Below are 27,692 nucleotides of genomic sequence, written 5' to 3'. Positions count from 1 at the left end.
CAGAGCACTATATGGCACAGCTATGGGGCAATAATTGTGCAGAGCACTATATGGCACAGCTATGGGGCAATAATGGTGCAGAGCACTATATGGCACAGCTATGGGGCAATAATGGTGCAGTGCACTATATGGCACAGCTATGGGGCAATAATGGTGCAGAGCACTGTATGGCACAGCTATGGGGCAGTAATGGTGCAGAGCACTGTATGGCACAGCTATGGGGCAATAATGAATGGTGCAGAGCACTGTATGGCACAGCTATGGGGCAATAATGGTGCAGAGCACTGTATGGCACAGCTATGGGACAATAATGGTGCAGAGCACTATATGGCACAGCTATGGGACAATAATGGTGCAGAGCACTATATGGCACAGCTATGGGACAATAATGGTGCAGAGCACTATATGGCACAGCTATGGGGCAATAATGGTACAGAGCACTATATGGCACAGCTATGGGGCAATAATGGTGCAGAGCACTATATGGCACAGCTATGGGGCAATAATGGTGCAGAGCACTGTATGGCACAGCTATGGGACAATAATGGTGCAGAGCACTATATGGCACAGCTATGGGGCAATAATGGTGCAGAGCACTATATGGCACAGCTATGGGACAATAATGGTGCAGAGCACTATATGGCACAGCTATGGGGCAATAATGGTGCAGTGCACTATATGGCACAGCTATGGGGCAATAATGAATGGTGCAGAGCACTGTATGGCACAGCTATGGGGCAATAATGAATGGTGCAGAGCACTATATGGCACAGCTATGGGGCAATAATGGTGCAGAGCACTGTATGGCACAGCTATGGGACAATAATGGTGCAGAGCACTATATGGCACAGCTATGGGACAATAATGGTGCAGAGCACTATATGGCACAGCTATGGGGCAATAATGGTACAGAGCACTATATGGCACAGCTATGGGGCAATAATGGTGCAGAGCACTATATGGCACAGCTATGGGGCAATAATGGTGCAGAGCACTGTATGGCACAGCTATGGGACAATAATGGTGCAGAGCACTATATGGCACAGCTATGGGGCAATAATGGTGCAGAGCACTATATGGCACAGCTATGGGACAATAATGGTGCAGAGCACTATATGGCACAGCTATGGGGCAATTATGAACGGTGCAGAGCACTATATGGCACAGCTATGGGGCAATTATGAACGGTGCAGAGCACTATATGGAACAGCTATGGGGCAATAATGGTGCAGAGCACTATATGGCACAGCTATGGGGCAATAATGAACGGTGTAGAGCACTATATGGCACAGCTATGGGGCCATAATGAACGGTATGGAGCATCTATTTTTATTTTTGAAATTCACCGGTAGCTGCTGCATTTTCCACCCTAGGCTTATACTCGAGTCAATAAGTTTTCCCAGTTTTTTGTGGCAAAATTAGGGGGGTCGGCTTATACTCGGGTCGGCTTATACTCGAGTATATACGGTATAATGAATATATTGATAGTGTTGCAACATATCTTTAGATCATATAAGTGTTTGGCTACTCAGACTTTAAATTAATCTTAATCTTTGTTCTGCAGAATTAAAACGTTTTCTGAAGTTTTCCAGTCTAGCTGTCAGTTTATCAAGACTTTGTAAGCTATTACCAGACTAAGGGTATGTGCACACGTCCGGATTTCTTGCAGAAATTTCCTGAAGAAAACCAGAAATTTTCTGCAAGAAATCCGCATTTTTTTTTTGCGTTTTTTTCCGGTTTTTTTAGCATTCTGCAAGCGTAATTAGCTTGCAGAATGCTAAAGTTTTACAAGCGATCTGTAGCATCGCTTGGAAAACTGACTGACAAGTTGGTCACACTTGTCAAACATACTGTTTGACAAGTGTGACCAACTTGTTACTATAGATGCTGCTTATGCAGCATCTATAGTAAAAGATAGAATGTTTAAAAATAATAATAATAATAATAATAAAAAATAAAAAAAAATGGTTATACTCACCCAGACGATCTCCTCAGCGGCGTCCGTTCCTATAGATGCCGTTGTGGTTCAGGACCTGTGATGATGTCGTGGCTTGTGATTGGTCGCGTGAGTCACATGAGCGGTCACGCGACCAATCACAAGACAGTGACGTCATCACAGGTCCTGAACCACACCATCTATAGGAACCGAAGAGAGAGCATGCACCGGAGAGGTGGGAACACTTCGGGGGCCATCAGAGGGTGAGTATAGGACTATTTTTTATTTTAATTCTTTTTTTTGACCAATTATATGGTGCCTAGTCCGTGGAGGATAGTCTCCTCTCCTCCTCCCTGGGTACCAACCGCACATAATCTGCTTACTTCCCGCATGGTGTGCACAGCCCCGTGCGGGAAGTAAGCAGATCAATGCACTCCTAGGTGTGCGGAATCCCCGCAATCCGCATTTTTAATGAACATGTTGCTTGTTTTTCTGCGATGCGATTTTTTCGCGGAAAAAATCCCAACATTTGCACAAAAATTGCGGAATACCCTGTAAATAATAGGAGGCATATGTGAGTGTTTTTTTTCGCGTTTTTATAGCGAAAAAACTTGAAAAATCCTGAACGTGTGCACATGGCCTAACTGACTTGTAGAGCATTTTCCTGACCTTGTATTAAGGGAGAACGCATATGCTACAGATTTTGTTGCAGACACTTGCGCAACTGTCCCAAACATAGGAAACAACCCAAATCAAATGAATGGGAAGTATTTTAATTCATTAAATTTCTCAATCAAAATCCACAATCAATTATGGTTTTGGGAGCCATGTCATCTGCTGGTGTAGGTCCACTGTGTTTTATCAAAACCAAAGTCAGCGCAGCCGTCTACCAGGAAATTTTAGAGCACTTCATGCTTCCCTCTACCGACAAGCTTTTTGGAGATGGAAAATTCATTCTCCAGAAGGAAATTGGCACCTGTCCATACTGCCAAAAGTACCAATACCTGGTTTAAAAACAACAGTATCACTGTGCTTTATTGGCCACCAAAATCGCCTGACCTTAACCCCATAGAGAATCTATGGGGCATTGTCAAGAGGAAGATGAGAGACACCAGACCCAACAATGCAGATTGGCTGAAGGCTGCTATCACAGCAACCTGGGCTTCCATAACACCTCAGCAGTGCCACAGGCTGATCGCCACCATGCCACGCTGCATTGATGCAGTAGTTGATGCAAAAGGAGCCCCGACCAAGTATTGAGTGCATTTACTGAACATCAGTAGACTAACATTTTGGATGTTAAAATCATTTTTCAAGCTGGTTTTATAAAGTATTCTAATTTACTGAGGTAATCACTTTTGGGTTTTCATTGGCTGTAATGTTAGGCTGTAAGCCATAATCATCAACATTAACAGAAATAAACACTTGAAATAGATCACTGTTTGTAATGACTAATATAGGAGTTTCACTTTTTATATTGAGGAACTGAAATTAACTTTGATGATATTCTAATTTAGTGAGATGCACCTGTATATAGCAGATATGTGCAAATTGTATGGTCAGGATGGCGACAAGCTAGGGCATAGCCTCCTTTACTTCAGCAAGTTCGCACAAAATTTGGCATTACGTTAAGCACTGCCTGCAAAGTATGTATACTTTTAGGTTACTGCTTTGAAAACCTTAGAAAAGAAAGAATAAAAAAAAAAAAAAAATGGATGGTGATCCAAGTCATTGGCAGACAAATGACTGTGTAAGCATGAATTGGCATAGGCGTTGCGCATGTGCTATAAGGCTATGTTCACATGTGTTTTTTGCAGATTTTCAGCTGCTTTTCATAGTACTAGCAAAGTCAACGATATTTCAGAAATCTCAAGCACACACCTTGTTTTTTTGCTGTTTAGTCGAAAAGCTGCATTTTTGTAAAATGCAACATGTCACATTTTTCAACCATTGAAAACGCAGGTATCACGTTTTGCTGCGTTTTGGGTGCCAAAAAAATGATGAAGTTGAATCATATTTTTTATGCACAAGAGACAAAATGTACCCTGACAAAAACGCAGCAATTAAAACGCAGCAAAAGCTAAGCAAAACCTGCCTTTTGTAAGCAGCTAAAACTTTGCATAAAAAAAAATAAAACAAAAGAAAACCGCAAAGGGTGAATATAGCCTAAAGGTTTAGAAGCCGGCAGTCACTGTCACTACAAGACTGGACATCTCCTTTAAATAAAGTATTCAAAAGTGATATGCTGTAAATATCTGATGAATGTCAGTCCTTCCTCTTGAACCTGCCCTTGCCCTGTCTCCAATACTCCAGTGACTACTGTCCTGCCTAGAGCCATAGCCACCACATCAAGGAGAGATACTAACTCGCCATTCAGGTCTCCATTACCCTTGTGAGAATCACAAAAACAGCCAAGCAAAAACGGTGTATTCTTAACCCTTTCACCCCCGGAGCTTTTTCCGTTTTTTCGTTTTTCGCTCCCCTCCTTCCCAGAGCCATAACTTTTTTATTTTTCCGTCCATATGGCCATGTGAGGGCTTATTTTTTGCGGGACGAGATGTAATTTTGAATGATACCATTGGTTTTACCATGCCGTGTAACAGAAAACGGGAAAAAAATTCCAAGTGTGATGAAAAAAAAAAGTGCAATCTCACACTTGCTTTTTGTTTGGCTTTTTTGCTAGGTTCACCAAATGCTAAAACTGACCTGCCATTATGATTCTCCAGGTCATTATGAGTTCTAGTTAACACGTCTAGGTTATTTTTTATCTAAGTGGTGAAAAAAAATTCCAAAGTTTGCTAAAAAAAAAAAAAAAAAAATAGCGCGATTTTCCGATACCCGTAGCGTCTCCAATTTTCATGATCTGGGGTCGGGTGAGGGCTTGTTTTTTGCGTGCCAAGCTGGCGTTTTTAATTATACCATTTTGGTGTAGATACGTTCTTTTGATCGCCCGTTATTGCATTTTAATGCAATGTCGCGGCGACCAAAAAAACGTAATTTGGGCGGTTTGATTTTCTCGCTACGCCATTTAGCTGTCAGGTTAATCCTTTGTTTTTATTGATAGATCGGGCGATTCTGAACGCGGCAATACCAAATATGTGTAGGTTTGATTTTTTTTTTATAGTTTTATTTTGATTGGGGCGAAAGGGGGGTGATTTGAACTTTTATATATTTTTTATTTTTTAAAATATTTTTAACCCCTTCCCGACCTGTGACAGCGTATGCGTCATGAAAGTCGGTGCCAATCCGACCTGTGACGCATATGCTGTGTCACAGAATGATCGCGTCCCTGCAGATCGGGTGAAAGGGTTAACTCCCATTTCACCCGATCTGCAGAGACAGGGGGAGTGGTACTTCAGCCCAGGGGGGGGGGTGGCTTCACCCCCCCGTGGCTACGATCGCTCTGATTGGCTGTTGAAAGTGAAACTGCCAATCAGAGCGATTTGTAATATTTCACCTATGAAAATGGTGAAATATTACAATCAAGCCATGACCGATGCTGCAATTGCATCTGCCATGGCTGGAGACTCCCGAGCCAATTTTTCATTCAAAAAGTCAAATGGCGCTCCTTCCCTTCCGAGTTCTGCCGTGCGCCCAAACAGTGGTTTACCCCCATATATGAGGTATCAGCGTACTCAGAACAAATTGGACAACAACTTTCGTGGTCCAGTTTCTCCTTTTACCCTTGGGAAAATAAAAAAATTGTTGCTAAAAGATCATTTTTGTGACTAAAAAGTTAAATGTTCATTTTTTACTTCCATGTTGCTTCTGCTGCTGTGAAACACCTGAAGGGTTAATAAACGTCTTGAATGTGGTTTTGAGCACCTTGAGGGGTGCAGTTTTTAGAATGGTGTCACTTTTTGGTATTTTCAGCCATATAGAACCCTCAAATTGACTTCAAATGTGAGGTGGTCCCTAAAAAAAAATGGTTTTGTAAATTTTGTTGTAAAAATGAGAAATCACTGGTCAAATTTTAACCCTTATAACTTCCTAGCAAAAAAAAAGTTGGTTCCAAAATTGTGCTGATGTAAAGAGGACATGTGGGAAATGTTATTTATTAACTATTTTGTGTCACATAACTCTGATTTAACAGAATAAAAATTCAAAATGTGAAAATTGCAAAATTTTCAAAATTTTCGCCAAATTTCCATTTTTTCCACAAATAAACGCAGAAACTATCGACCTAAATTTACCACTAACATGAAGCCCAATATGTCACGAAAAAACAATCTCAGAATCGCTAGGATCCGTTGAAGCGTTCCCGAGTTATTACCTCATAAAGGGACACTGGTCAGAATTGCAAAAAATGGCCAGGTCATTAAGGCCAAAATAGGCTGGGTCATGAAGGGGTTAAACACTTTTTTTTTTATTTTTTTTTTTAATTTTGGCATGCTTCAATAGCCTCCATAGGAGGCTAGAAGCATGCACAACTCGATCGGCTCTGCTACATATAGAGGTGACATACAGATCACCTCTATGTAGCAGAAAGGCAGGTGTACTTTGAGCGCCGACCACTGGGTGGCGCTCAAAGCAATCGGCCATCAACAACCATAGAGGTCTCAAGGAGACCTCTGGTTGTTATGGCGATGCACTGCTGACCCTCGATCATGTGACGGGGTCAGCAGTGCGAGCACTTCCGGCCGGGAGCGCTAGTTAAATGCCGCTGTCAGCGCTTGACAGCGGCATTTAACTAGTTAATGGGCGCGGGCGGATCGCGATTCCGCTCGCGCTCATTGCGCGCACATGTCAGCTGTACAGAACAGCTGACATGTCGCGGCTTTAAGGTGGGCTCGCCGCCGGAGCCCACCTTAAAGCAGGGGATCTGCCAGCTGACGTACTATTCCGTCAGCTGGCAGAAAGGGGTTAATGCTACAGTTAAAAAAATTATTATATAGCCTGTAACCATGGAGACACAAAATGTTACATTTTTTATTAAGAGTATTTGTGAAGCTGCTTATTATTTTATGTGTATGTTGTAATGTGGATGACAATAGATTTCAGTTCAGCAATCACATAGGGAGACTTGCTTCACCATGGCTACTGTACACTGCCTCTGTTTATATTGGAGAGGCCTACTAGACATGAAAGAAATTCCAAATATGTGACAGAGTATGTGAACACAGAATTTTAGTGCAGAAAAGTTAATACAGGAGTTAATCCTAAGGCATGCTTTATTTTTCTTCACAAAAAGGTATGGCAAATTGGGATGAAAAATAACTGCACCATGCTCTGTGGTTAAATAAAATATTGTTCTTATTGATTGCAATTTTTCGTCAGACAGTCTTTGATTTAGGTAGACAAGCCGGACTAATTTATCAGAACAGGTTGGTGCTAAATAGATCTAATACAGCACTGGCTGAATTGTATCACTACAGAATCATTTCTATTCTACTGCATCATCTGTCAAAGCTTACACTGTGACCCTGCCTTAGGGCTCACTCATTTAGTTATTGGCACACATTTACTTAGGTGGTCACGTCAGAAATCTGTTGTAAGCTGTGCCATATTTTCACGCAAATCAGCTTACACAATTTTACTGATTCGCGCCAAAGCAAAAATTGTGTAAAATTAAGAGATGGTATGAAGTACTCAAAATCTATCACAAAGTAAGACCTGCTATGATAGATGTAGCCCATTTTATAATTGCCAGTTGATAGTTTATGCTGACTAGAGGATTTTTGGGTAAACTGGACACAATTTCCATATCTCAATTCTTTTGAGCTTTCCCTTAACTATGTGTCCACAGATGCCTGGCAGCTCACACGCAGAGACTGACATGAGGTGCGTCGTTCCAGACTGCTAGTCTCCACAAGAGAAATTACATCAATAGAATGTACTGGACGCGGTATATCCGCATGGTTCAGTGAACACACGCAAATTTACCTGCGTTCAATAGAAGGCAGCGAAGATACACTGCATCCAAAGTGCTGCTAGTTCCGGATCGTGGGCACAGCCTTAGGCCATGTGAACACGTTAGGTATTTGGTGAGTTTTTTACCTCAGTATTTAAAAGTCAAAACCAGGAGAAGAAAGGGGAAAGAGGAAAAGTATAACAAACATATGCACCACTTCTATATTTATCCCCCACTCCTGCTTTTGGCTTACAAATACTGATGTTAATAACTTGCCAAATAATCAATGTGTGCACGTGCCTTAAGCGTACATGCACAAGTTAAGTATTTGGTGCAGAAATTCTTGCATCTCATGGCAGGAAAAAACAGCGTTTTGTTTTGTTTTTTTACTTGCATGTTTGGTGCAGATTTTCCCCACTCATTAGTATGGGCAAAATCTGCAGCAAAAACGCCAAAAGAATTCACATGCTACAGTATAAAATTGAAACATTTCTTCCAAAACAAATAGAAAACAAAGTGATGCATCCTATTGGTTTTCTTAATTTGTATGCCTTTAATTCTTATCTTTAAAACGAGCACCTGTGACAATAACTTGCCAGTGTCAATGATGTATTGCTTAAAGGTACCTTCACACGAAGCGACGCTGCAGCGATAGCGACAACGATGTCGATCGCTGCAGCGTCGCTGTTTGGTCGCTGGAGAGCTGTCACACAGACCGCTCTCCAGCGATCAACTATGCCGAGGTCCCCTGGTAACCAGGGTAAACATCGGGTAACTAAGCGCAGGGCCGCGCTTAGTAACCCGATGTTTACCCTGGTTACCAGCGTAAAATCTAAAAAAAACAAACAGCACATACTTACATTCACGTCCCCCTGCGTCCACTTCCTGACTGACTGAGCGCCGTACAGTGAGAGCAGAGCGGTGACGTCACCGCTGTGCTGCTTTCACTTTCACTTTGCGGCGCTGAGTCAGAGGAGGAAGCAGACTGCAGGGGACGCAATGTGAGTATGTGCTGTTTGTTTTTTTTACATTTTACGCTAGTAACCAGGGTAAACATCGGGTTACTAAGCGCGGCCCTGCGCTTAGTAACCCGATGTTTACCCTGGTTACCAGTGTAAAATATCGCTGGTATCGTTGCTTTTGCTTTCAAACACAACGATACACAGCGATCGGACGACCAAATAAAGTTCTGGACTTTATTCAGCGACCAGCGACATCACAGCAGGATCCTGATCGCTGCTGCGTGTCAAACGAAACGATATCGCTAGCGAGGACGCTGCAACGTCACGGATTGCTAGCGATATCGTTATAATGTCGTTTCGTGTGAAGGTACCTTTAGACCAGCCTATATTTACTGACCACACATTCCAAAGAAAACCAGCTGAGGTCAAGCTTGGGGATTTTACAGAATAAAGACAGTTTCACACAAACTTTTTTTTCTCTCATATGTGAAAAACGTTCAAGATAAAGAATACAGGAAAGAAATATATCTTGGTACCGTGTTAGCCAGTAGATAGAAAAATGAACAGACGTATGTAGTCTCAAAAGCTTGCAATTTGTTACCATCTTTTCAGTTAGCCATTAAAAGGTATCAACCACTGAGGACTCTCAATTCTAAATATTTTTCAAGATAAAGAAAGATTTAGATTTTTTTTTTATTATTCCTAAACCCCTAAAATGTATGTACAATCTGTGCATGTGTTCATATTTCTACAGATTACCATCTCCCATTCCCTGCGCTGTTGCGAGGATGATCGGAATGTTACTGAGAATGGAAGAAAGCAGAAATTGATAAGTATTTGAACACATGCACACTGCAAACAGACTAAGGAACAAATATGTTTCTGGGAGTTGTTCTGTAAGTTTTTTAACCTCTTAATGACTGCCAATATGTATTAAAAACAACAGTCGTTACAGACCTTATTCCTCAATGTCGTTTTAAAATGGGGAGAGAAACAAGTGTACAGCCCCCCAGATTTGGAAAATTTCCTTGGTGTCAGCTACCAGGGAATGCTAAGACCCTGGAAGACTTGATCTGGGTCAGTTTATACAGTCCCGGATCACGTGATCGCCATTATTCAACGAATAACAGCAGTCACGTAAAAAAAAATAAGATTTGCAGGAAAAAATAATTTTTCTCTTTTCTGACCTGTTATCATTTCAGAGAAGAGAGAAATGGCATCCCCAAGCCCCCCACAGTACATCGGTTCCAGGGACGCCATCCCCCGGCAGCCCTCCTCTTTTTCCATATGGGCTATCCTGTCAGTAATTTTTTTTTTTTTTTTTTTTTTTTTTTTTTTTAAATAAATTTCAATAAATCCTTCCCCGATTTCCTAATCAACCACCTGATCAGCCTTCCCCCCCCCCCCCCCCCCCGTGTCACACACTTCATAATTATTTTTTAATCATTTTTCTTTCTTTGCTAGGGTTAGAGTTAAGTAATAAAAAAACAGGTTAGATTAGGTTTAGGTTCTTATAGATAGGCAGGCATAAAATAAAATAATGGTCTGCAGAACGTTTACAGTGGAGCAAGCGTACACCCTGCTTGCCTCTGCAGTTCTGGGACAGGGTCTCTTTTTGAAGCAGAACTGGTTTCAGTCATCACCTGAAATGTCAGATGCAGGACCAAGTTCTGCAGTACCCCATCCATTGTGGTATCCCAACCAAGCACAGCCGTGTGTCCAGTACTCACATTGGTGCCATATTGGATGTATTTTGGAACGCCGAAAAACCAGTGCAATAACATTTGAGGCGTGTTTCTCAAAAAGTACAAAAAAGATTCATAAAAGTGACAGTAAAAAAACAAAAAAAAAAAACACACATCAACTACCAAAAAAATGGTGGTATCAAACTACTCACTACCTCCATAGATAAATATATTAAAGGGTATAACCTACCAAAAAGACATTTATGGGGGCTTTCTGTTATTCTTGAACCACCCGAGCTCTGCAAACGTGACAATTACAAATAGAGCCAAATTTGAGTTCCGAAATTCAAATAGTGCCCCTTCCACGCCCTGCTGTTTGTCTAAACAGAACATTTTGACTACATGTGGGGGTGTCACTGCGCTCGTAAGAAAGTGGGTAACAAACTGTAGGGTCTACTTTCTGGTGTTACCTCTTGCAAAAGAGATAGATTTGGGGCTAATTTTTGTAAACAAGATGAAAATTTACAATATGACAACCTAATGTTATCAAATTCTGTATAGTACCTATGGATTCAAAATGATCACTATAACTAGATAAAATCCTTGAGGGGTTAAATGTCCAAAATGGGGTCACTTGTGGTTTTTTTTGGCTGCTTAGGTACCTTAACAGGTGCCCTGCAAATGCAACACGGCGCCCGCAATATATTTCAGACAAATTTCAAAAATTTAAATAGTGCTCCTTCTCTTCCGAGTGCTGCTGTTTTTCCAAGGAAAGGATTTCTAACCAAATGTCGGATCTCTGAGCGCGCAGAAGAAACTGGGTACGAAATTTTGATGTTCATTTTGTTGTGCTATGCCTTGTTAAGGTGAAAAGAAAATTGGAGCTAAAGCAACATTTTAGAGGTCAAATGTGATTTTTTTTTTTTCATCCCACTAATTTGTGTAGCATCTGAAGGGTTAACATTTCCTGACAGCAGCTTTAAAATATTTGAGGGGTGTGGTTTTTAAAATGTTATTCATTTTGGGGAGTTTCCAATATATAGGCCCCTCAAAGTCCATTAAGAAACAGATTTTGTAAATTTCAAATTTAAAAAAAAAAAAAAGAGAATTGCTGCTAAACTATTAGCCCTTCTAACATCCTACCAAAATAAAATGACAGTTTAAAAATGATGCAGATATAAAGTACTGTAGATATATGGGAAATGATATTAATTATTTTGCACCACATGAATAAACAGGTTTGAAGATATAAAAATTTAAAGTTTGAAAATGTACCACTAACAAAGTACAATGTGTTACTAAAAAAAAAAAAATCTAAAAATAAATGGATATGGTGAAGTGTTCCAGAGTTATTACCACATAAAGGGACACTGGTCAGACTTAAAAAATTTGGATTGGTCATTAAGGTCAAAATTAGCTGTGCTGGCGCCACGCCTATGAATGGAGGCTGAACGCTGCCGGGGAAATAAAGATAGTTTGCTCTGTGTCGGCGCACATGAATTCATAATGCTATTGACCTGCACATTAACACCATATCAGCAGGTCAATATTTTACATGACAGGTTGCCTTTAAGTTGTCCAAGCTCAATGTCAGAATGAGCAAAAAAATGGTTTTAGGTTATGTGCACACAATGCGGATTTGCTGTGGATCGATCCGCAGCGGATTTTTCCGTGCAGAAATGCTGCAGATCCGCACTGTGAAGTACAGCACAATGTTATTCATTGGGGAAAAAAAAGCTTTGCAGATGGTGCGGAAAGATCAGTGCAGAATTGCTGCGGATTTAAAAGAAATGCATGTCACTTTTGTGCGGATCTGCAGAGTTTCTGCACCCTTCCATGTTAAAAATCCGCAGTGGCAAAAACCGCAGAAAATCCGCATCAATTCTGCATAAAAAAATGCACAAAATCCGCATATAAACAGCGGCAAATCCGCGGCTGCGGATTCTGCCCGGAGATGCGGATTTTGTGCAGAGAATTCTGCACTTCTTTTCCTACATACATAGCCTTAGATGAAGATTACTCCCAGTACTAAAAATCAAACTTAATATTTCTCAACCAAATTAACCCCTTCCCGACCCATGACGCCACGTAGGCGTCATGAAAACCCGTGCCAATCCGACCCATGACGCCTATGTGGCGTCATGGAATGATCGCGTCCCTGCAGATCGGGTGAAAGGGTTAACTCCAATTTCACCCGATCTGCAGGGACAGGGGGAGTGGTACTTCAGCCCAGGGGGGTGGCTTCACCCCCCCCGTGGCTACGATCGCTCTGAAATACTGAAGTGACCACCCCCCCCCACCCCACCGATCACCCCCCCAAGCCACCGATCTGTCCCGTAGTCCTCTCCGTCCTGTGCTCCGCTCCCCCGTCCTCCTGTCCGCTCCCCCCGTGCTCCTGTCACCCCCCCGTGCTCCGACGCCCCCCCCCCCGTGCCCCGATCTCCCCCCCTTATACTTACCGAGGCTCCCGGTGTCGGTCCGTCTTCTCCATGGGCGCCGCCATCTTCCAAAATGGCGGGCGCATGCTCAGTGCGCCCGCCGAATCTGCCGGCCGGCAGATTCATTACAAAGTACATTTTGATCGCTGTGGTAGGTTCTATCACAGCGATCAAAATAAAAAAAATAATAAATAAACCCCCCCTTTATCACCCCCATAGGTAGGGACAATAATAAAATAAAGAAAATATTTTTTTTTCTTTTTCCACTAGGGTTAGGGTTAGAACTAGGGTTAGAACTAGGGGTAGGGTTAGGGTTACGGGAAGGGTTAGGGTTATGGCATGTGCACACAGTGCGGATTTGGCTGTGGATCCGCAGCGGACTGGCCACGGATCCGCAGCGGATTGGCCGTGGATCCGCAGCGGATTGGCCGCTGCGAATTCGTAGCAGTTTTCCATCCGCTGTGCCCATGGTGCAAAAAATTCCGTGCAGAAACGCTGCGTTGTATTTTCCGCAGCATGTCAATTCTTTGTGCGGATTCCGCAGCGTTTTACACCTGTTCCTCAATAGGAATCCGCAGGTGAAATCCGCACAAAAAAAACACTGGAAATCTGCTGTAAATCCGCAGGTAAAACGCAGTGCCTTTTACCTGCAGATTTTTCAAAAATCGTGCGGAAAAAATCTCACACGAATCCGCAACGTGGGCACATAGCCTTAGGGTTAGGGTTGGAATTAGGGCTAGGGTTGGAAATAGGGTTAAGATTAGGCTTGTGGTTAGGGTTACGGATAGGGTTAGGGGTGTGTTGGGGTTACAGTTGTGGTTAGGATTAGGGTTAGGGTTGGGATTAGGGGTAGGATTAGGGTTGGAATTAGGGTTACGGGTGTGTTGCGGTTAGGGTTGTGGTTAGGGTTATGGCTACAGTTGGGATTAGGGTTAGGGGTGTGTTGGGGTTAGTGTTGAAGTTAGAATTGAGGGGTTTCCACTGTTTAGGCACATCAGGGGTCTCCAAACGCAACATGGCGCCACCATTGATTCCAGCCAATCTTGCGTTCAAAAAGTCAAATGGTGCTCCCTCCCTTCCAAGCCCCAACGTGCGCCCAAACAGTGGTTTACCCCCACATTTGGGGTACCAGTGTACTCTGTTGTGAATTTGGATTCTGGGCTCCCCCGGTGGCTACTGGTGGAATTGAACTGGTGTCTTCATCTTCTCTGTTCACCTGTTCCCATCAAGATGTGGGAGTCGCTATATAACCTTGCTGCTCTGTTAGTTGCTTGCCGGTCAACAATGTTATCAGAAGCCTCTCTGTGCTTGTTCCTGCTCCTAGACAACTACTAGATAAGTTGGACTCTTGTCCATGTTTGTTTTTGCATTTTGTTCCAGTTCACAGCTGTAGTTTCGTTACTGTGTCTGGAAAGCTCTTGTGAACGGGAATTGCCACTCTGATGTTATGAGTTAATGCCAGAGTTTTAAAGTAATTTCTGGATGGTGTTTTTGATAGGGTTTTCAGCTGACCATGAAAGTGTCCTTTCTGTCTTCTGCTATGTAGTAAGTGGACCTCAAATTTGCTAAACCTATTTTCATACTACGTTTGTTATTTCATCTCAACTCACCGCCAATACATGTGGGGGGCCTCTGTCTCCTTTCGGGGTATTTCTCTAGAGGTGAGCTAGGACTAATATTTTCCTCTGCTAGCTTTATTTAGTCCTCCGGCTGGGCATCTAGAATCAACGTAGGCATGCTACTCGGCCACTGCTAGTTGTGCGTTAGGTTTAGTTCATGGTCAGCTTAGTTCCCATCTTCCAAGAGCTAGTTCCTATATATGCTTATGCTATGTTCTCTTGCCATTGAGATCATGACAGTACTCAGGACAAACTGGGCAACAACTGTTGGGGTCCAATTTCTCCTGTTACCCTTGCAAAAATAAAAAATTACTTGCTAAAACATAATTTTTGAGGAAAGAACAATTATTTTTTATTTTCACGGCTCTGTGTTGTAAACTTCTGTGAAGCACTTGGGGGTTGAACGTGCTCATCACACATCTAGATAAGTTCCTTGGGGGGTCTAGTTTCCAAAATGGGGTCACTTGTGGGGTGTTTCTACTGTTTAGGCACATCAGGGGCTCTGCAAATGCAATGTGACGCCCGCAGACCATTCCATCAAAGTCTGCATTTCAAATGTCACTACTTCCCTTCCGAGCCCTGACGTGTGCCCAAACAGTGGTTTACCCCCACATATGGGGTATCAGCGTACTCACAACAAACTGGGCAACAAATATTGGGGTCCAATTTCTCCTGTTACCCTTGTGAAAATAAAAAATTGCTTGCTAAAACATCTTTTTTGAGGAAAGAAAAATGATTTTTTATTTTCACGGCTCTGCATTATAAACTTCTGTGAAGCACTTGGGGGTTCAAAGTGCTCACCACACATCTAGATTAGTTCCTTTGGAGGTCTAGTTTCCAAAATGGGGTCACTTATGGGGAAGCTCCAATGTTTAGGCACACAGGGGCTCTCCAAATGCGACATGGTGTCCGCTAATGATTGGAGCTAATTTTCCATTCAAAAAGCCAAATGGCGTGCCTTCCCTTCCGAGCCCTGCCGTGCGCCCAAACAGTGGTTTACCCCCACATATGGGGTATCATCGTACTCAGGATAAACTGGACAACAACATTTGGGGTCCAATTTCTCCTATTACCCTTGGGAAAATAAAAAATTCTGGGCTAAAAATAATTTTTGAGGAAAGAAAAATTATTTTTTATTTTCACGGCTCTGCGTTATAAACTTCTGTGAAGCACCTGGGGGTTATAAGTGCTCACTATGCTTCTAGATAAGTTCCTTGGGGGGGTCTAGCTTCCAAAATGGGGTCACTTGTGGGGGAGCTCCAATGTTTAGGCACACGGGGGCTCTCCAAACGCGACATGGTGTCCGCTAAAGATTGGAGCCAATTTTTCATTCAAAAAGTCAAATGGCGCTCCTTCCCTTCCGAGCCCTGCCGTGCGCACAAACAGTGGTTTACCCCCACATATGAGGTATCAGCATACTCAGGACAAATTGGACAACAAATTTTAGGATCCATTTTATCCTGTTGCCCATGTGAAAATGTCCCTGGTCCAGTTTCTCCTTTTACCCTTGGGAAAATAAAAAAATTGTTGCTAAAAGATCATTTTTGTGACTAAAAAGTTAAATGTTCATTTTTTCCTTCCATGTTGCTTCTGCTGCTGTGAAACACCTGAAGGGTTAATAAACTTCTTGAATGTGGTTTTGAGCACCTTGAGGGGTGCAGTTTTTAGAATGGTGTCACTTTGGGGTATTTTCAGCCATATAGAACCCTCAAAATGACTTCAAATGTGAGGTGGTCCCTAAAAAAAAATGGTTTTGTAAATTTTGTTGTAAAAATGAGAAATCACTGGTCAAATTTTAACCCTTATAACTTCCTAGCAAAAAAAAAAAATTTGTTTCCAAAATTGTGCTGATGTAAAGTAGACATGTGGGAAATGTTATTTATTAACTATTTTGTGTCACATAACTCTCTGGTTTAACAGAATAAAAATTCAAAATGTGAAAATTTCCGTTTTTTTCACAAATAAACTCAGAAATTATCGACCTAAATTTACCACTAACATGAAGCCCAATATGTCACGAAAAAACAATCTCAGAATCGCTAGGATCCGTTGAAGCGTTCCTGAGTTATTACCTCATAAAGGGACACTGGTCAGAATTGCAAAAAACGGCAAGGTCATTAAGGCCAAAACAGGCTGGGTCATGAAGGGGTTAAAGTCAGCCACCCAAGATCCCCACCTATCCTAGGGGCATGAAGTATCTTTTAAGTTCTAGATGACAATATATATATATATATATATATTTAAGTTCTAGATGACAATATATATATATATATATATATTTAAGTTCTAGATGACATATATATATATATATATTTAAGTTCTAGATGACTATATATATATATATTTAAGTTCTAGATGACAATATATATATATATATATTTAAGTTCTAGATGACAATATATATATATATATATATATATATATATATATATATATATATATATATTTTTAAGTTCTAGATGACAATATATATATATATATTTAAGTTCTAGATGACAATATATATATATATTTAAGTTCTAGATGACAATATATATATATATATATATATTTAAGTTCTAGATGACAATATATATATATATATATATATATATTTAAGTTCTAGATGACAATATATATATATATATATATATATAAAGTTCTAGATGACAATATATATATATATATATATATATATATATATTTAAGTTCTAGATGACAATATATATATATATATATATATATATATATATATATAAGTTCTAGATGACTATATATATATATATATTTAAGTTCTAGATGACTATATATATATATATATTTAAGTTCTAGATGACAATATATATATATATATTTAAGTTCTAGATGACAATATATCTAATATATAATTGCCTAGAATACTACTTCCTGCAATTTGTGCCAACTTCCGTGGCTTTGTCCAGAGCTAATGTCCGGAGATAATGTCCGGAGCTAATGTCCGGAGATAAGTGAAGTCACCAGTGTCCTACACCCAGGCAGAGCACAGGGGCCCCAGGCAGCATATGGGGCCCCAGGCAGAGCACAGTGGCCCCAGGCAGAGCACAGGGGCCCCAGGCAGCATATGGGGCCCCAGGCAGAGCACAGTGGTCCCAGGCAGAGCACAGGGGCCCCAGGCAGCCTATGGGGCCCCAGGCAGAGCACAGTGGCCCCAGGCAGAGCACAGGGGCCCCAGGCAGCATATGGGGCCCCAGGCAGAGCACAGTGGTCCCAGGCAGAGCACAGGGGCCCCAGGCAGCCTATGGGGCCCCAGGCAGAGCACAGTGGCCCCAGACAGCATATGGGGCCCCAGGCAGAGCACAGTGGCCCCAGGCAGAGCACGGGGCCCCAGGCAGAACATGGGGCCCCAGGCAGAACATGGGGCCCCAGGCAGAGCACAGGGGCCCCAGGCAGCATATGGGGCCCCAGGCAGAGCACAGGGGCCCCAGGCAGAGCACAGGGGCCCCAGGCAGCATATGGGGCCCCAGGCAGAGCACAGGGGCCCCAGGCAGAACATGGGGCCCCAGGCAGAGCAAAGGGGCCCCAGGCAGCATATGGGGCCCCAGGCAGAGCACAGGGGCCCCAGGCAGCATATGGGGCCCCAGGCAGAGCACAGTGGCCCCAGGCAGCATATGGGGCCCCAGGCAGAGCACAGTGGCCCCAGGCAGAGCACAGGGGCCCCAGGCAGCATATGGGGCCCCAGGCAGAGCACAGTGGTCCCAGGCAGAGCACAGGGGCCCCAGGCAGCTTATGGGGCCCCAGGCAGAGCACAGTGGCCCCAGGCAGAACATGGGGCCCCAGGCAGAGCACAGTGGCCCCAGGCAGAGCACAGGGGACCCAGGCAGAACATGGGGCCCCAGGCAGAGCACAGGGGCCCCAGGCAGAGCACAGGGGCCCCAGGAAGCATATGGGGCCCCAGGCAGAGCACAGGGGCCCCAGGCAGCATATGGGGCCCCAGGCAGAGCACAGGGGCCCCAGGCAGCATATGGGGCCCCAGGCAGAGCACAGTGGCCCCAGGCAGAGCACACACCAAATCGGAGGCCGAGGGTCCCCGCCCACCAAATCGGAGGCCGAGGGTCCCCGCCCACCAAATCGGAGGCCGAGGGGCCCCACCAACCAAATCGGAGGCCGAGGGGCCCCGCCCACCAAATCGGGGGCTGAGGGTCCCCGCCCACCAAATCGGAGGCCGAGGGGCCCCGCCAACCAAATCGGAGGCCGAGGGGCCCCGCCCACCAAATCGGAGGCCGAGGGTCCCCGCCCACCAAATCGGAGGCGGAGAGTCCCCGCCCACCAAATCGGAGGATAAGGGGCCCCGCCAACCAAATCGGAGGCCGAGGGGCCCCGCCAACCAAATTGGAGGCCGAGGAGCCCCGCCCAACAAATCGGAGGCCGAGGGGCCCCGCCAACCAAATCGGAGGCCGAGGGGCCCCGCCCACCAAATCGGAGGCCGAGGAGCCCCGCCCAACAAATCGAAGGCCGAGCGGCCTCGCCCACCAAAGCGGAGGCCGAGGGGCCCGGCCCCGCCCACCAAAGAGGAGGCCGAGGGGCCCCGACCACCACACTGGAGGCCGAGGGGCCCCGCCCACCAAATCGGAGGCCGAGGGTCCCCGCCCACCAAATCGGAGGCCGAGGGTCCCCGCCCACCAAATCGGAGGCCGATGGGCCCCGCCCACCAAATCGGAGGCCGAGGGTCCCCGCCCACCAAATCGGAGGCCGAGGGTCCCCGCCCACCAAATCGGAGGCCGAGGGTCCCCGCCCACCAAATCGGAGGCCGAGGGGCCCCGCCCACCAAATCGAAGGCCGAGGGGCCCCGCCCACCAAAGCAGAGGCCGAGGGTCCCCGCACACCAAATCGGAGGCAGAGGGACCCCGCCCACCAAATCGGAAGCCGAGGGGCCCCGCCCACCAAAGCGGAGGCCGAGGGTCCCCGACCACCAAATCGGAGGCCGAGGGTCCCCGCCCACCAAATCGGAGGCCGAGGGTCCCCGCCCACCAAATCGGAGGCCGAGGGTCCCCGCCCACCAAATCGGAGGCCGAGGGTCCCCGCCCACCAAATCGGAGGCCGAGGGTCCACACCAACCAAATCGGAGGCCGAGGGGCCCCGCCCACCAAATCGGAGGCCGAGAGGCCCCGCCCACCAAAGCGGAGGCCGAGGGTCCCCGACCACCAAATCGGAGGCCGAGGGTCCCTGCCACCAAATCGGAGGCCGAGGGTCCCCGCCCACCAAATCGGAGGCCGAGAGTCCCCGCCCACCAAATCGGAGTCCGAGGGGCCCCGCCAACCAAATCGGAGGCCGAGGGGCCCCGCCAACCAAATCGGAGGCCGAGGGTCCCCGCCCACCAAATCGGAGGCCGAGGGTCCCCGCCCACCAAATCGGAGGATAAGGGGCCCCGCCTACCAAATCGGAGGCCGAGGGGCCCCACCAACCAAATCGGAGGCCGAGGAGCCCCGCCCACCAAATCGAAGGCCGAGCGGCCCCGCCCACCAAAGCGGAGGCAGAGGGACCCCGCCCACCAAATCGGAGGCCGTGGGGCCCCGCCAACCAAATCGGAGGCCGAGGGTCCCCGCCCACCAAATTATTCTTACATTTGAATAAATAAAGTATATATGGATTCTAGACTCCCGATTCTTTAGAATCGGGCTGCCATCTAGTATATATATATTTAAGTTCTAGATGACAATATATATATATATTTAAGTTCTAGATGACAATATATATATATATTTAAGTTCTAGATGACAATATATATATATTTAAGTTCTAGATGACAATATATATATTTAAGTTCTAGATGACAATATATATATATTTAAGTTCTAGATAGATAGATAGATAGATAGATAGATGTTGACTAAAAAAAAAAAAAATCTGATGTGTAACAGGCCGTGCAATATTCTGTGTATGGCAACTGTCAGTTGTGTCGGTGGCGAGATGTATATGCTTCTTGTAGCAAGCACTGTCAGCATAAATATCAAGGGCAAACATTAAATTCTAATATCCAGTAACAGAACCACAATTTACACCGCCCTGCTAATGACATTTTCTATTCCTACAAACTGGAACCCTACATATATTTTTGTACTTCCTATGATCATTATTCTGAATCATGTTGCCATTTGATGTAAATACATTACCAATAGCCACAGTATAGGAGGAGAAAATCCCTTACTCCTTGTGAAGTAGTGAAGACTCAAGTGATGATTTGCTAAATGCACAGAAGGAACAGTACGGTAACTTTCTTTTAGCCAAAGTGGAAAACCTACGCAAGCAAAATTACACCCCTCGCAGTGTGCCAAGCTAATAAACATTAGAAAGCTGCAGACACCAAGTAGAATTAGGGTACCGTCTCACAGTGGCACTTTTGTCGCTACGACGGTACGATCCGTGACGTTCTAGCGATATCGTTACGATATCGCAGTGTCTGACACGCAGCAGCGATCAGGGACCCCGCTGAGAATCGTACGTCGTAGCAGATCGTTTGGAACTGTCTTTCGTCGCTGGATCTCCCGCTGTCATCGCTGGACCGTTGTGTGTGACAGCGATCCAGCGATGCGTTCGCTTGTAACCAGGGTAAACATCGGGTTACTAAGCGCAGGGCCTTATCCTAGCACGTTCGCTCATCACTACTAAGCACTAGGATTAGAGTAAGTTCACACAGGGTTTTTGCTGCAGCAAAAACAGATTTTCTTGGTAGGAAAGAAGCTGCATCAAAAACGCAGGTTTTGGTGCGTTTTTTGTTGCGTATTTGGTGCGTTTTGTTTTTTTCTTCTTTGTCCATGCTAATGTGCTTGAATTTTCAGCAGCAAAAACGCAGCAAATAATTATACCTACATTTTTGCTGCGTTTTTTCATCACCCATTCAAGTCAATGGGTGAAAAACGCTGAAAAAAATGCAGCAAAAACGCTGAAAGTGACATGCTCTAAGTCCAAAAAACACAGCAAAGCACAAAATACTGATCACACAAAAACCAATGTGTGTGCATGAGATTTCTGAAATCTCATAGGCTTTGCTGGTACTGTAAAAAGCAGCTGAAAATTAGCATAAAAAAGCAGCAAAAATGCCCTGTGTGAACTTACCCTTAGGGCAGTCTCACACGTCCAGATAATTCCGGTACCGGAAAAAATCGGTACCGGAGTTTTCCGTGTCCGTGTGCCCGTGAGCTCACGTAGGCCATACGTGCGGCACACGTTGCCGCCCGTGTGCCGACTGGGTACCACACGGAGTGTGCAGGAGACAGCGCTAAAGTTTAGCGCTGTCCCCTGAATCGTGCTGAAGCCGCGATGTAGCCAGGAAGGGGGGGGGGGGGGGTGCCAATAACCATGGACCCTCTCTAGGCTATTAATATCTGCCCTCAGTCACTGGCTTTACCACTCCGGCGGAGAAAATTGCGCGGGAGCCCACGCCAATTTTTTCCGCCATTTAACCCTTTATTTTAGCAGCTACAGCAACCAAATTTTGCACATACACACTACTAACATTAGTAGTGTGGAATATGCAAAAAAAGGGGGATATGAGATGGTTTACTGTATGTAAACCATGTCTCATATCATGTCGGGTTTGGGAAGGAGAAATGAAAAGCCGGCAATTGAATTACCGGCTTTTCACATATCGCGCTGGATTAAATATAAATACAGAAAAAAAAAAAAAAATATATATATATATATATATATATATATATATATATATATATATATATATATATATATATATATATATATATATATATATATATATATATATATACACATACATACATACATACATACATGCAGGTCCTTCTCAAAAAATTAGCATATAGTGTAAAATTTCATTATTTACCATAATGTAATGATTACAATTAAACTTTCATATATTATAGATTCATTATCCACCAACTGAAATTTGTCAGGTCTTTTATTGTTTTAATACTGATGATTTTGGCATACAACTCCTGATAACCCAAAAAACCTGTCTCAATAAATTAGCATATTTCACCCGTCCAATCAAATAAAAGTGTTTTTTAATAACAAACAAAAAAACCATCAAATAATAATGTTCAGTTATGCACTCAATACTTGGTCGGGAATCCTTTGGCAGAAATGACTGCTTCAATGCGGCGTGGCATGGAGGCAATCAGCCTGTGACACTGCTGAGATGTTATGGAGGCCCAGGATGCTTCAATAGCGGCCTTAAGCTCATCCAGAGTGTTGGGTCTTGCGTCTCTCAACTTTCTCTTCACAATATCCCACAGATTCTCTATGGGGTTCAGGTCAGGAGCGTTGGCAGGCCAATTGAGCACAGTAATACCATGGTCAGTAAACCATTTACCAGAGGTTTTGGCACTGTGAGCAGGTGCCAGGTCGTGCTGAAAAATGAAATCTTCATCTCCATAAAGCATTTCAGCATTTCCCCGGGTCAAGCCACTTTTGAACCATAAACAGCGGCAGAAGTGCCTGACCTGGGCTACAGAGAAGCAGCACTGGACTGTTGCTAAGTGGTCCCAAGTACTTTTTTCTGATGAAAGCAAATTTTGCATGTCATTCGGAAATCAAGGTGCCAGAGTCTGGAGGAAGACTGGGGAGAAGGAAATGCCAAAATGCCTGAAGTCCAGTGTCAAGTACCCACAGTCAGTGATGGTGTGGGCTGCCATGTCAGCTGCTGGTGTTGGTCCACTGTGTTTCATCAAGGGCAGGGTCAATGCAGCTAGCTATCAGGAGATTTTGGAGCACTTCATGCTTCCATCGGCTGAAATGCTTTATGGAGATGAAGATTTCATTTTTCAGCACGACCTGGCACCTGCTCACAGTGCCAAAACCACTGGTAAATGGTTTACTGACCATGGTATTACTGTGCTCAATTGGCCTGCCAACTCTCCTGACCTGAACCCCATAGAGAATCTGTGGGATATTGTGAAGAGAAAGTTGAGAGACGCAAGACCCAACACTCTGGATGAGCTTAAGGCCGCTATTGAAGCATCCTGGGCCTCCATAACATCTCAGCAGTGTCACAGGCTGATTGCCTCCATGCCACGCCGCATTGAAGCAGTCATTTCTGCCAAAGGATTCCCGACCAAGTATTGAGTGCATAACTGAACATTATTATTTGATGGTTTTTTTGTTTGTTATTAAAAAACACTTTTATTTGATTGGACGGGTGAAATATGCTAATTTATTGAGACAGGTTTTTTGGGTTATCAGGAGTTGTATGCCAAAATCATCAGTATTAAAACAATAAAAGACCTGACAAATTTCAGTTGGTGGATAATGAATCTATAATATATGAAAGTATGAAAGTTTAATTGTAATCATTACATTATGGTAAATAATGAAATTTTACACTATATGCTAATTTTTTGAGAAGGATATATATATATATATATATATATATATATATATATATATATATATATATATATATATATATATATATATATATATATATATATATATATATATATATATACACACACACACATACATATATACATACACTGTATATATGTTTTACCGAACATTTAGCACATAAATCCATTAGATGTTGGTTTTGCAAGCCTGCGAGAAAATATCGCAGTACGGATGCCATACGGATTACATACGGAGGATGCCATGCGCAAAATACGCTGACACACCCTGCCTACGGATGACATACGGATCACTATTTTGGGGACTTTTCTGCGTATTACGGCTGTAAAAAACGGACCGTATTGTCTTACGCCTAGTGTGACGCCGGCCTAAATGTACTGAGAGAGGCCGCTCCCAGTCTATTCGGAGTGTGGCCGAAAGCATGCAAATCACAAACTTGCAATCACATGACTACCAGCTGCTGGCACTGAAGAATCCTCATAGTGTGCAAGGTGTGCGATGTGAAGATTCACAAGTCTGCAGTCACACAAATTGACTGCAGACTTGTAGCCTACGGCTGGACAACCCTGGTCTTTATAGTTAGAGTAGGCAGACCGTGGATTGCACTGCAGCAGATTGTGTACTATCATTTAAAACAGGGGTGATGAATCTTTTTTCTGCCAAGACCATTTGGATATTTATACCATCCTTCGGGGGCCGTACAAACTCTGCCCACAAAGTACATCCTGACTCTGGCACTGGTGTCAGGATGTAATCTTTCACTGCATGCCCTTCAATGTTCAGCAGTGAACACTGTGTGTGTGTGTGCTAACAGAGCAAGAAGAAATTAATGAGCTGATTGTAATCAAAATACAGCTCCCTGCCCAAGAATGCGGTCCCTGAGAATCTTCTCGAGGGCCTGATAAAAGGTCATTGAGGGCCGTAAATGGCCCTGAGGTTCCCCACCCCTGATTTAAAATAAGGGCTGGCTGCATTTCTAATAACCAATGGCATTGTAGGTTATAAATATATTACAGAAAGATAACTGCCCAGAAAATTTTAATATGATGGATCAAATGTCTTCTTTCAAGCTATGTAGCCTAGAAGTGTTGCTGCAAACCTGTGTACTCATTGACATCCGGAGCTCGGCTGCCAGCCTAGTTTATCAAGCAAATGCAAAAAAATAAATAAAAAATGACTGACCCTATAATAGGTGAATTACAAACTCCAATATATTGGAGTGTAGCTTGTAGGTCCTGGGCCTCAGTGCAAAAGCATAGTGGTCCATTTACATTATCTGATCGGTAGCCATTAAGTGCCGCCTGGAGGTTTGTGTAAAGCAACCTTCACACAGGGCCACCAACTCCTCAAGTGTTGCTCCATGTCACTGGCACGTGGAGATATTCCGGCATATGCCATCACATCACATCTGTACACCAGCACTTGTTGGTTACAGCGGCTTTATATGCCACTGGCCAGAAGAATATTTGTGATGGCATCCTAAGCTATGTTCACAAGTTACGTTTTTTTCTGCAGGCAAAACCTGCTCTTGGTAGTAAAGAAATGGCTTACAAAAAAAGGCAGGCTTTTGCTGTGTTTTTCATGCTGATACAGTTTAGTGTGCTATTCCTGAGTTTTCTGCACCATAAGGCTATGTGCACATGTTGCAGATTTCCTGCAGATCCGCAAAGTTTTTTCTGAGCAAAAACGCTGCAGATCCGCAAGTGATTTACAGTACAATGTAAATCAATGGCAAAAAAATGCTGTGCTAATGGTGCGGAAAAATCTGCACGGAAAACGCTGCCGATTAAAAGAAGGAGCATGTAATTTATTTGTGCAGATCTGCAGCGTTTCTGCACCCATTCCATAATAGAAATCCGCAGCAAAACCGCAACTAAAACGCACAAAATCCGCATAAAAAAAGTGCAGATTTTCAACTGTGTTTTCTGCAAAGAGATGCAGAATCAGCACAGAAAATTCACAGGCAAATCCGCAACGTGGGCACATAGCCTAAATGCAGCAAAACCTGACACCTGCATTTTGCTGATTTTTGCACCGACTCATTCATTGCTTTCTATGGGTGAAGAAATGCTGCAAAAACGCTGAAAGCGAAATGCCGCCATTTTTAAAAGACAGCAGTTTTTCAATTCAATTTCTGACATCTCACAGCCCTTGCTGCTACTGTAAAACTAGGCTTTTAATTTGCATTACAAAATGCAGCAAAAACGCAACGTGTGAACATAGACTAAGCGTATGGGCACTTGCGGGTTAGGTACAGATACTGGTGGTGTGACCAGGTATTGGCAAGTTTCTCGGTGGCTGCCATGTACCTGATGCCATCTGCTGCACAAGTCAGCTACAATGCCATGCAGCGTCTGTGCCCCTGGCACGGTGGGCGAGTCAGGCGGTGCTCACTGCACCCTAGGTCACCCTCCCCTCACCTTCTTGTGCTTCTCCTGGTACGGCAGTGCCAGCCAGGGCATGTCCTTGAGGAAGAGCTGCCATTTCTTCTGCTCGGGGTCCGAAGAGATGAATACAATCTCCAGGCGGTCCCGGGTCTTGCAGTAGAAGTCGCTGAGGCTGGGCAGCAGCTGCAGGCAGGGAGCGCTCATCCCGCAGCCGAAGAGCAGCCCGACCAGAGACACCCTGGAGCCCAGAGACTGGACGTCCACCTCCTCCCGCTCCGCCGTCACCAGCTTCTCTCCCAGCAGCTCCAGCAGCAGCCCCGAATCCTCCCCTTGCAGCCCGGGGCCCGACATGCTGCGGCTCGGCCTGGGGCCCCGTGTCTTGCGCGGTGCTAGTACGGGCGTCAGAGACGCGCTCCCCGGCGGCCAGGAGGGGACGAGCCGTGTGCGCCACACGAGCCGCGCCGGAGTCCTGGCTGCACTGAAGCGATTGGCTGCAGCAGACGGAGCCGGCTGCACAGGGGCAGAGCGAGGGAGGGGGAGGAGAGCGGCCGCCGCTGTGTCAGCGTGCCACCCGCTGTGTGAGAGTGCCACCTGGGTGCCATGTATGGACATTCAGGGAACACGAGTCCACGCACAATGCCGAATATTTCGCCTTAGTGTCTTACTAATGTGTCCTCAGCTAGGACTGCCTCCGTCCCGCCTTTACTCCTCGCTCTTCCCAAGGTAAGGCCAGCTGCTGACAGGACTCTTCTTTTAAAGGGAAAAGGGGTTTGGCAGTTTTTTCTTGCTAAGTACACCATACTTTTTTGTCTACAAGTTTCTTTAATGCATTTTTACTAATGAAGTATGAGGGTAGGTGCAGACGGTCAGGAATTGGCAACGTTTTGGACGCAGCCCATGTCCGCTCTCTCCAAAGCGCTGTGGCTATTGAGGCCATGTGTACACGCTGCGGATTCCATTGCGGAATTTTCCGCAGCGGATTTGATAAATCCGCAGTCCAAAACCGCTGCGGTTTTTACTGCGGATTTATCACGGTTTTTATTGTGGTTTCCGCTGCGGGTTTTCACCTGCAGATTCCTATTGGAGCAGGTGAAAAACCGCTGCGGATTCCGCACAAAGAATTGACATGCTGCTGAAAATAAACCGCTGCGTTTCCGCGCGTTTTTTCCGCAGCATGTGCACTGCGGATTTCTTTCCCATAACTTTACATGGTACTGTAAATGCATGGGAAACTGCTGCGGATCCGCTGCAAAATCCACAGCGTGTGCACATACCCTGAACGCAGGTGATTCGGCATGTGTTCACTGAACCGTGCGGATTCACCACATCCAATACATTATTTGGGTGACATTAATCCCGTTGCCGCAAGCTAAATAGACATGCTGCGGTCAGGAAAGACGCACCACATTTCCATGTCTGAGGGTGAGCCGTGGGTGTCATGGAATTTCTTGATATCCCATCCACTATGCTGTAACATC

The 27,692-nt window shown here is 44.6% G+C and overlaps 1 protein-coding gene across 1 annotated transcript in view; it reads right to left on the bottom strand.

Annotated features, from left to right (window-relative positions):
* Positions 1-26,941, bottom strand: part of NXN (nucleoredoxin) — a 214,201-nt gene extending 187,260 nt beyond the window's left edge. Inside the window, exon 1 of the mRNA XM_077296371.1 lies at positions 26,248-26,941. Coding sequence (XP_077152486.1) covers positions 26,248-26,826 — 579 coding nt within the window. The 5' untranslated portion in view covers positions 26,827-26,941. The remainder of the gene's footprint in view (positions 1-26,247) is intronic.
* Positions 26,942-27,692: the final 751 nt, after the last annotated feature.

This window comes from Ranitomeya variabilis, chromosome 3 (assembly GCF_051348905.1).
Source record: "Ranitomeya variabilis isolate aRanVar5 chromosome 3, aRanVar5.hap1, whole genome shotgun sequence".
In the NCBI taxonomy this organism is placed as follows: Eukaryota; Metazoa; Chordata; class Amphibia; order Anura; family Dendrobatidae; genus Ranitomeya; species Ranitomeya variabilis.
Note: the sequence above shows the minus strand (reverse complement) of the source record. Positions and strands in the feature narration are given on the sequence as shown.